General features: G+C 40.9%; 1 protein-coding gene across 3 annotated transcripts; it reads right to left on the bottom strand.

Annotated features, from left to right (window-relative positions):
* Positions 1–2,298: 2,298 nt before the first annotated feature.
* Positions 2,299–10,294, bottom strand: FAM161A (family with sequence similarity 161 member A). 3 transcript variants are annotated; one of them, XM_017745330.1, is made up of 7 exons: positions 9,285–9,404; positions 7,656–8,784; positions 7,066–7,233; positions 4,910–5,009; positions 4,321–4,472; positions 3,635–3,713; positions 2,299–3,601 (listed from the first exon to the last, which is right to left on the bottom strand). In XM_017745330.1, the coding sequence occupies exons 1-7, from the start codon at positions 9,307–9,309 to the stop codon at positions 3,083–3,085; spliced, it is 2,172 nt and encodes a 723-aa protein (XP_017600819.1). In that variant the 5' UTR covers positions 9,310–9,404; the 3' UTR covers positions 2,299–3,082. The 3 variants fall into 3 exon arrangements, with proteins under 3 accessions (XP_017600819.1, XP_008640241.2, XP_017600818.1); XM_008642019.2 differs by having other exon boundaries at positions 2,314–3,601; positions 7,656–8,840; positions 9,285–10,294; XM_017745329.1 differs by lacking the exon at positions 7,066–7,233 and having other exon boundaries at positions 2,314–3,601; positions 7,656–8,840; positions 9,285–10,294.
* Positions 10,295–10,665: the final 371 nt, after the last annotated feature.

Here is a 10,665-nt window from a genome sequence, read left to right as displayed (position 1 = left end):
CAAGGGCTCTTTTTTTTTTCAATAAAGCCAAGTAATTACCAAAACATTATATAACCAGAGATGTAAAACTGTAATTCCACTGAAGGGTGACAAGGACAGACACCAAACTATTTTAAATTTTATCTCATTTTATCTTATTTATCTCATTTTATCTTTTTAATCTCATATTATTTAATTTTATCTAATTTATCAGATTTCATGATCTTCATGTTTGTAAGCCAGCAGCTGCCATATCTTGTAATTATGGACTAGACAGTATTCCTGGACAAAATTATTCTGTATACAAAACTCACGTTTGACTTCAATTTGTGGGTAAAGGGACAGACACACTGTTAGAAATAATTTTTAATAGTATATTCTGATCTTTAGAGTGCCTGTTATCTGCCAAGCTGAGGCAAAACTTTTGATTCCTGTTTTTTTTGACCATAATTAATTCCAAAATAGGGATGGCTTTAAACATTTTCTTCAAGAATTTGAGTTCTTTTGTTATTCTCTTCATCTGGAGCAGCTATAAAAGGTATAATATTTTGATGTCATAATTTTTTCCTCTAAGGAAAAGAGAACATAACCTGCTTGGTGTTGTGATAACTATGTACAGGAGGAGATGGTTTCTAGAGGAAGCAATATTGTAAATAAAAAACATTTTTGAAAAAGCACAATATCCAAAACTTCTGGCTTCTTACTCCAAAACATAAATATGGTTACTGTATAGAAACACTATTCTTGCACTTCAAAATTACTTCATACCACAGTCCACATGCAAAGTTGCCTCCTTCTTCCCACGTGGTGTTTTTAATCCTTTTTTCAGATACACCTTTCTCATTTTCTTTGCAAATTTTTGAACATGTTCCTACTCAGGTGCTGTAGCCATTAATTAAAATATTAAAGACAGAATATTCAATAATCTGTGAGAAACTTTCCTATTCCTCTCCCTCCTGCTCAGTGGTTTCCCTGAAAGGATAACTCATCAACATTTCTCCTCTAATGAGCTTTGTGCCTTAAAATGCTTCTATTATATCACCTTTGGTGACTCAAAAAAAAGAGACTTTCTTTTTCTCCATGTAATTGCCTCAAAATGTTATGAGTTCTGACAAATTACCACACATTCTGTTCTCCTTTCCATGGTACTTCTCTGCATCTTGACAATTTACCAAAATCCTTCACCTGGATTCTGATTTTCATGTCGAAGTTATTGGGCTTTTTCTTTAAATACAGGTTATTTTGGGGTTTTTTTCAGTTCTGTCATCCTATTAGTTATTCTGGATTGTCTACATTTAAATCATCCTTCTTGCAAAGAAAAAAAAAAAGAAAGGAAAAAAAGAGGTCAAATCATGGCTTGGTTTTCAGGCCAGACTATTTTTCATCTCCTGACAGGTGTATGTGGCTCTTCTTTGTTTGAAGTATTTTTTACTGCTGTTCTTCGCTTCGCAAGGTTTAATTCACCCTGAGCTGTCTGTCTCCATTTCTGTTCTGTCATCTCTGATTTTCCTTTGCTTTCTCTGCTTTTTAATTCCTTATTGGAATGTTTATCCCTTTATGTTTGTAATGCAATTTCTGAACAGCTTTTTTGACTTAAATCTCATTATCCTCTCCATCTGAAAAGCTCTGCTGCTCCAAGTGATTTCCATGAGTGGTTGGTTCCCTTAATACCTCAAGGTTTGATTTCCCATTCATGAGGATCTTTCTTTTCCTACAATAAGATTGTTTTCTTTAAGATCCTTTGCTAGCAAATTATGTCCTAGAAATGCTCCCTGGAAAGCTTGGGAAACCACAATCAATTGGATCTCCTTAGTCCACACAATTCTGTTTTTCTTTTCCAGAAATGCTAAAAAAGCTGAGGCATAACCTCCAAAAGCTGTCCTAACTCTTCCTGGTTATATCATACTTATCATGTTCATTAATTCTGCTGTTATTTAGGTTAATATTTAAGAATTCAGTGACAATCTAAATTATACACAGGTTCCCAACTCCTTCTAAAGCCTCAAAAAAGCATTGGTTTTGCTACTTTCTTTAAGTTCAAAGGAATTTTAGTGGTATTTTTAACCCCTATCTTAGTAGTTCAACAATTATATATTTGTTCTTTTAGAACACTTAGTTGAGAGCTGTCAAATCTTAGAAACAGATTTGACATTTTTTGCTTTGAAATTACTTCAAATAATCTGAGAAAAAAACCTAATTCAGAGTTCCTCTGCCTTCTTTCAGAAAAAGATTTGACTTCCTAAAGAGACAAATACCGGTAATATGGGACTGTTAATTGTACAACTCTTCAGAATTACAGAACACTGACAAACCAACCTCCTCGTGAAGCAAGGATTAATATTTTCACAGGTATTTTATTCAAGTTTTAAAAAAGTCTCAAATTCACATTAGTTATGTTCACCCTTCAAAAATAAATAAAAGCAATAATGCTTAAAAAACTTCCGAACATGAAGAAACTGTGTAACAAAACAAGGAGGAAAAAATAATAACAACAGATTTTTTAGCAAGAAAGTCAGTAACAGGAAGAGAAGGTACTACTGATACAAGACAAAAACCAAATCCCAAACATTTTTGGGAGAGTGTTTTGTGGAGTAGCTGAAGTCCTGAGGAACCAGTGTATAAGAAGAGGTATTAAAGCACTTCCTTGCATAGTTTTGTACAACTAGAGTTACCTGAGGTAAAAAGATTCCCCTTTTACAGGGATCAAATGGCAATTCCTGCTCCAAAATCTCCCCTGGCTTTGCCAGCCCGTGGGAAGAGCTGGTTATGAGCCCTCAGTATTTACACAGCACACGGTGTAACATTATTGTTAAACAGAGAGGTTGGAATTCATTTCAATAACAGAGGTGCACTAATGTCACAGAAGAGTGCAATAAAGAAGATTAACACAAAAGTAAATTATTTTCTTGGTGAAAACTAGGAACTCGAGCTTTCTTACTGGAAAACAACCAAAATGCCTGCACTGGCAGGTCTCTTAAACTACGAGGTAAAAAACCACAGAATTTTGGATTTGTAGCAAAGCACCAATTTTTTCTCTGGTGTCTGTTCCACAGCCAGCAGTGGAAGAGGCTCCTGAGTGCCAGCCCATCCTATCTCCTTCCTGTCAGTCACCCTCCTCATCACTGGGCTTCTCCTCAGAATCATCACTCTCATATTCCTCATTCTCATACTGGAAGGCACCCTCAGCTTCGGGGTCTGACTGAGCTTCCTCTTCGTGCTCGTGGGACCCCTCAGACCGAGAGCTGGTTCTGGACTCCTCCTCCTCCTCCTCTTCCTCCTCCTGGGAATGGCCAAGGGATGGGCCTGCCTTTGCTTTCTCTTCCTCCTCTTCCTCCTCCTGGGAATGGCCAAGTGACAGGTCTACCTTGGCTTCCGCTTCCTCTTCCTCCTGGGAATGACCAAGTGATGGGCCTGACTTTGCTTCCTCCTCCTCTTCCTCCTCCTCTTCCTCGTCACTGTGCTGGCCTGAGGGTGGGCTGGACCCAGGCTCATGGACATAAGGGCTGGCTCTGGCTTCATCCCCATCCTCCAGATCACTGCACTGCTCATCTGGGGTGGAGGTTTTGACACCTTTTCCCTTCTCTTCCTCCTCCTCCTCCTCCTCCTCCTCCTCCTCCTCCTCCTCCTCCTCCTCCTCCTCCTCCTCCTCCTCCTCCCAGGAGTGCACAGATTGGGGATTGTGTTCAGCTGCTTCATCAAAGGATTCCCTTTTTTTCACTTTAACCTTGATGATTCTGAAAAGACAAATTGCACGTGGGGTTTTATTTTCTGGGAATATGCTTTCCAGGAGGTGTTAAAGCATCTTTACGTAATCCAGGGCAAAGCCTGGTAGTCTTGGCTGGGGTGGAACTGGGGAAGGAAAAGGGAAGGGGGGACACAAGAGTCTCTCTTTATGCTAGAAAGTAACTCAACAGTATTGCTTACATATTCCCATTTTTTTTTATTTCTGCTTCCTTTTAAATCATAACAACCAAGAGATACTAGAAACTATTTTTAATAAGGTTCATTTAAAAAATTTAAAATTTAAAGGTAGTGACTCACAGCAACCTGCCAGAATTTTTGATGAAAGGAACAAACAAGAAATGTTTTTCTTCATTTTTCTTTGAAGTGTATTACATAACATAACCTGTTTGGTTAAGCAGCTCTCCTCTGTTTTAGGAAATAATATTTAATTCAGGAAAACCAATCAAAAGTACATACTAATGCTAACACACCACATCATCAAATAGTTCCCTGGGAAATACTAGAAATCATTAAAAAACCCTTAAATCTACACATGAAAAATGTTCTAGTTATTAGATATGTAGTGGGCAGAAAGAAAAAGTCTTCAGTCATCTCTACCTTTCTCTGACAGCGATGGAGGTAAAATCTCCAGCAGTGGAGAACTGCAGTGATTGGGCTGCTCCTCCCTTCTTTGAAACAAACTCTGGGCAGATCCCCAGTGCTCTCAGTCTGTTTGAATAATACTTCTCTGCAGCTATTCTGGCATTTTTCTGTAGGAAAAACACAATGGTTAAATGTTATCTAATGCATTAAATGCCTGTATCTTGATACTTTTATTTCTATTAATCCTCTGTTTCATTATTTGCAGCTGACAAGTGGAAATGGTTATTCACTGCAGCTAAGAAAGGCAAAACAATACTTGAAAAATTTATACCAGGTTTTACTTTTCTGTACCAGCAATGTTTGGTTGTGGCCAGAGTTACTCATGTTGTAACTGAACCAGACACACCTTTACGACAGTTCTCTGTTCCCTGTGCAAGCATGTCACAAAAATTACTGATATTTATATGGAGATGGGGCAACAGAGGTTGAAATGGATAAACACTGCCCTGAAAAGTGTTTTTTAAGTATCTTCTAAAAATATTATATTACAAATGTCTTATTCAGTATCAGTCAAGATGAATTAGCAGTTCAGAAACAAGGCAACCTGAGTGACTCTTTCAAAAAGCAACGGCATCTGTTTTACTCTTTCTTGCATTTCTTGCAATTCTTGCAAATATTCCTGCCTTCTCTGCTTCTCGTTGTTCCTACAGGAAGCAGAGCACAAGAGAAATCATTATTAATTTATAGGACAAGGAGTAATTTCCTACAGCAGTTAAATCACTCATAACAAATTAAGTGTTGTCATACTTCAAGGTACATAAAAGGTACTGAACAATTCATCTCTGAGGGAGTCACTTTGGCTAAGCAGAGGCAGGTCCTGGCTACTGGAGTTAAATAGAGGCTGAGTTTGGATTCTTGGGGTTTTTGTAGAAAGAAATTTGATACTTGGGGTTTTTTACATGCTGATTTCATCGAGATCTTCCAGTTGTTCTGAGCAAAATGAAACAGGATACACCATAGGAAAGTACAGCATTAAATAAAAATCAGTACTTTTAAAGTCTGACGGTGAGAATCTTGCTACTTTAGCAGCTGATCTCCCAGGAGCCGTGGCCACATTCTGGATCATGGAACACTTTTTCCTGAGTTGGTTTGTCAAGGGCCCAGTCAGTAGAGCAGGATAATGCAACTGTTGATTCATAACTGAAATGGTCTCTGGGATCACAGGGAGCACTGGATAATTGATGTGGAACGAGCTGTAATCTCTCTTCAGTGTGGGACAGGCAGCTCTGTGATGTGCCTCTGAAATGGGCAGATCTGGCACTGCAGGTCAGGCACTTCAGGACAAAGATGAGATCGGGGGGTGCATTTTACACCTCTGCCTCCTCCAGCCTCTCTCCCTGACCATCTCTGAGCTCCTCACTATGTTGGGAAGTGAACTTCCATGTTGCTCCTTGCTTTGAAAGGGTACTGCCACTGAGAGACCTCATTGCCCAGCTGTGCTGAAATGAGCATTATCAGGTTAAACACTTGCACCAGCCTCTGCATCAGCACCGGGGAAGTAATCTTGCTTTGCAATAACCATTTTACACACAGACAGGAGCTCCTGAAATCTGATTAAGCTGAATACTGTAATGTGAAATTTGCTGTTGACTGAACTCAAATCACATCTGCAATCACCCACTGTCTCTCTTAGTTCTCCACCTACTCTGACTCCATTGTTTTCTGCTTCTGTCCCAGAGTCAGCAGCCCACATGCCCGAGGACACACAGATTACAAAGCTCCTGTTATTAACAGTATGCCGGCTTGCTGGAAATTAGGATTCGTGGTTGCTGCCCAAGAATCCTGCCCAGGCATGAAGCAACAGGGGCAGAGCAGTCGGTGCTTCTCACCATCCCCACGTAACAGCACCTTAAAGTGACAATACCGCAGCAGTGCCACTGGGCCAGCCCAGATCACAAACCTCACTAAGGCTTGTTCAAACAGGATTCATTTTTGGGGGCATTAGAAAGAACAATAAGCAGAAAGGGTTAATTTAGCCCCAAACACGAGCCCAAGCAGCAATCATGGTGTTAGAGCCGTGTCAGAGCTGGAGTGACAGCTTACAGCACTCCAAGAAGGCCCTGGTGTTCTCCCTGTGTACTCAGTCGTACACTAACAGTCTTTGAATTGCATCTCTACTCCAGGGAACTTTGGATCCCATTCCTCCTGAACACCAGCAGCTTCCTGGGTCGCTGCTGTTACACTGTAAAGTTAAAATATTCCTGCTTTAATCTCTCTCTTCAGTGGGGACCTGCTGGGACAAAGAAGTGAATTGTGAAATGCCCATTGCTGCACCAAAGTTGTACCAACATCAGTGCGGTATCCAGCTCTGCAAGGATATTCTGTATCCACACTGTCCCCTTTCCTTTTGATTTGCATAGCTTTTTCCTCTTTAATTGATACATGAATTCAGAAAACACGGGAGTTCCCCTGTTAGTGAATCTATAATACTCAAAGGTGGAATATATATATTTCTATATGCTGTAAATTTCTATACTCTGAGTTCATACAGATTGGCAACAATTTCCCAGTTGAAATACTAAGTTTGACCACTTTTTTACCAGCTGCTTGCACCATGTTTAATTTATCATGTGTAAGTATCTAAACTTAGATTATACTATCTTTTTACACATTGTATGTTTAACATACAATGCAATCCTAAACCTCTCCTTCTCATTGTTGATGGAGGTGTTCAGGATTCAGGGCAATGCAACAAAATACCTGAATGTTTTTAATCTGGATTTAGACATCTGAGCTAGGCTCTGATGTGGGTCATTGGCCTCAGCCCGAGCCATTACAATTCTCTGGAATTTTCTCGTTCTTTGTTTCTGCTTGGTTCTGTTCCTTTTTTGTTGTTCTTCCAGCTTTCTCTTTTCCTCAAGGGAATTCCTGGTGGGGAAAATAAACTAAGGCTGAATTCATTTTAAATCTAGAGCAAAGGAAGCTTTGGCAAAGATAATTCCAAAGAGAAAAACAGGGTTGCCATGAGAGGACACAAGGTATGTGCCATTTTAAGGGATTCAGGATATCCCGGAAAACAGCAGTCATTTGTCTTCCTAGGGACATTCTGACAAAAATGCACTAGTGTTCCTTTAACAATAATAAATACTAATTAAGTCCTATATTTAAATATTTTAGGATTTATATTATAAGCCTTTAACAAACTAAGCCCTATATTCACTGCATGGAAGAACTAATTACATACATAGAAATACCAAAAATAATACCAAATAAAATACCAAATATATATTAATACCAAAAAAAATCTACTTTGCAAGCATATATAAAGTAGAGCATCTCTAAGCAGTTACCTTAGGGCTTGTAGCCGTCGTCTCGTGGATTCTGTGTTTTTGGGAGATTTGGATTTTCCTCCTCCCAAGAGATGTGGGTTTGCCCCTGATTGCCCCATCTGAGGTTTCCGTCTCGGAGAGGCAAATGGCCACCGTGTTTCCTTCAATTTTTCTTCATCCTCTTGAATGTCCTTCAAGATCTTGCCCTTTTTTGAGGGGATGTACGAAGTACGAAGGTCGAAAGGCTCACAGACTGTGAGGTGTTTCACTTTTTTTTGTTGCAGGAGGCGTTTCTGGAATTTCTCATGTAGGAGTTCAAAATCTGGAACGCTTGATTTGATCTTGGGTTTCTGTTCCGTTCGCTTTGGTTCAATGCTCTTGTGTTTCTTCTTTTTGTTGGTCTCTTTTAAGGCCAGTCTGCTGTTGGGCACCGATGAATTTCGTAGCAGCTCCTCAGCTCTCATCCTGATCCTGATTTCTCTGTAGAGCTCCTCCTCCTTTAGCTTGTCACTGAAATCTGGACTATAAACACATTTAGGAACTGGTTTCGCTCTGAACACTTTGGTTTTATTTTCAGGCGGGGAAACGTCTTTTAATTGCATTTTCCTGATTTCCCTCCTTTGCCTCTCTCGCTCAATGAATTTAAATGGCTTTTGGGAAGCCAGGAGCTTGAGTTTGCTCCTCTCCCTCACAGACCTCCTGCGCTCCTCGTTCCGCTGCACGATGTCGTGGTAGAGCGGCAGGAAGACGGCAGCGGGCACGGGATTGGCTCGGAATTTTTTCTGACACTCTGCTTCCTCCTCTAGTTGCTTCTTCAATAAGTGATTTTCCAATTCGATCTGTGACTTGGATTTGATGTTCTGCTCTTTCTTCTGAGCTTCTCTGATGGTCATCTGGAAAGGCTTGGGCACGGTGACTCTGGGGGACCACACTTTCTGTTTCTTGTGCACCTTCCTGCAGGCTGGTGAGTTGGGTAAGCTGTGCTTGGCACGGGAGATGTAGTCTTCCAGAGAGAACCCATCCCACATTTTTTCAATCTGCTGCTTAGCAAATGAGGATGATGCAGTTTCACTGTCGTTTTCTTCAATTGCTAATTCTCCATCAGACACATCGGATATACTTGAGCCCAAGGGATCACTTAAGTCTGAGTCTGAAAAGGATTTGTGCAGGTTAAGAGGCTGATACGAGCTCTTGTCCCAAGTTGGCCTTGAAAAAAAAAGGGAAAAAAACCACTTGGTTTGAGCCGGTCTAACACTGATGCAAAGCCAGTGACTTCCACTCTAAGGAATCACCACTAGAAACCAAAATGAGTGGCTGAGAGGGGAGAGAAGGGAAAAGAGAAGCACACTGGGCACTCAAAGCAGATCCTGGTTTTAGTGCTGATCACCAAGTCAGCACTTCCTGACTTGGGAAAGGCCCTGTTCGCTCCTAAATGTGCTGTCCAAGCCCTGCTGCACACCCACCTCTAAACCTCACAGACCATTAGCAAGGTAATGAGCGTTTCTATTATTAAAACTGACTTTTCTCTGATTATCTGGTTACGAGAGATGGGGAGAGCAACACTTTCCAGCCCAGAAACACACCCTGCTGTTTTACAGCTGCCTGCAAAGCATTTGGGAATCTTCAGCTAAAAAGTGCCCCCAAACTTACCTACAGCACTTTGGAGAAGTGTCATTTCTCTTATCCAAGGGCTGTACTCCTTTTAAAAACAGTTTGTTCCGATACATGCTTTCCAATTTTGCCATCGTCTCCATGTGGGCATTCTTCAACTCTTCCAGCTTCAAGTAATACTCTTGATTTGAGTAGCACATTTTGGAGAAGTCTATCCACTTGTCACAGTCTCTCCTTGGAGGGGGGGTCTGCTCTCTGTTGGTGTTTGAATCCAAATCAAAGCTATCCTAGAAGAGATGTTTGTAAATCTTTCTGCTAGAAGGAAGGGGAACAAGGTTCTTAATACTGCTTTGTCCTAATTAAGTCTAATGAATGGTAAAGTAACACCAAATAGAGATACCTGTATACAAGTGTTAATGTAGAATTACAAGGAATAATCATATTGCATATTAATTTATATCCTAAGGGTCCTCTTTAAAGCCTGTAAAAATTCCCAAGTCTGCCCTGTAATCAATATGTTTATAACAGGAAATATGACCAAAAGGACTTACCAAAAAGAAAAAAATTAACTATTTTGTAAAGTACAATTTTTCCTTGATTACTATGCAGCTCTAAAAATGCCCTTATTTACCAGCAAACAGAACCTTCTCTGCCTCCTATTTCCATAACCACTCTAAAAATGAGTCATTAGAGATGTGGTGCAGAAATGTTATTCCATTCACTTACTGTGAAATGACACGGATTCTGCACAGGTTATATTTCCAATACTGTTTGGCAGTTTGCGGCTGTGTGCAGGTAATATTCTTTAAGGATTTTTAGAGGTTACACAGGTCAGAGAAGTTATTAAAGCCAGGTTAGTCAGCATCACAAAGGCTTCGTTTTGCTCTAAGCACCATGTTTTAAAAAGTCTCTTTATACAGAAATTAGAATACTACTTTTCCACACAGGGGTATTTTAATAAGCTTTGACATTGCAACAAAAAACCTTGTTTCTGTTTGGTCAGGTTTTCACTGCAAAAATCTTTAACTGTTTTTTTCCCCCAGCAGTGACCTAATGCAATGGGAATTACAGGATCGAAACAGCGAATTTAAAGCGCCCATACAGAGCCCAGACTCTCCACCTCCCCGAATCTGCTGCTGCCACGACCGTGCATGAACCCAGTTTCTTTTCTCGATCCGCGGAACGATCCCAGCCTCTTCCCCGGGCTGGGCACGGGCAGTTTTACATCTGCTGTCCAGACGCCGCGGTGCCACAAGCTCATTAAAGGATCGGCGCTGCAGCAGGGCCATCTGTCAGGTGTCTCCCGTGTGTGCGTGTCCCTTGTGCCCAGGGAGGCGCCGGCCCGTGCGGTGCCGGGGAGGGCGGGGACCCCTCTGCAGAGCGGGTTCAGGGGGAAGCCCCCGGCCCCGCGTCCCCGGCT

The sequence above is a fragment of the Corvus brachyrhynchos genome, unplaced genomic scaffold (genome assembly GCF_000691975.1).
Source record: "Corvus brachyrhynchos isolate BGI_N302 unplaced genomic scaffold, ASM69197v1 scaffold69, whole genome shotgun sequence".
NCBI classification, from domain to species: domain Eukaryota; kingdom Metazoa; phylum Chordata; class Aves; order Passeriformes; family Corvidae; genus Corvus; species Corvus brachyrhynchos.
Note: the sequence above shows the minus strand (reverse complement) of the source record. Positions and strands in the feature narration are given on the sequence as shown.

Bases quoted from the DNA above. Each gene is read 5' to 3' on its own strand.
- FAM161A (XM_008642019.2), bottom strand. From the start codon at position 9,445: ATGTGCTACTCAAATCAAGAGTATTACTTGAAGCTGGAAGAGTTGAAG. The intron at 7,234-7,655 runs GTAACTGCTTAG...TTTCCCCACCAG, and splicing joins CGACGGCTACAAGCCCTAAG to GAATTCCCTTGAGGAAAAGA. The intron at 3,714-4,320 runs GTAGAGATGACT...TTGTCTTTTCAG, and splicing joins TCCATCGCTGTCAGAGAAAG to AATCATCAAGGTTAAAGTGA.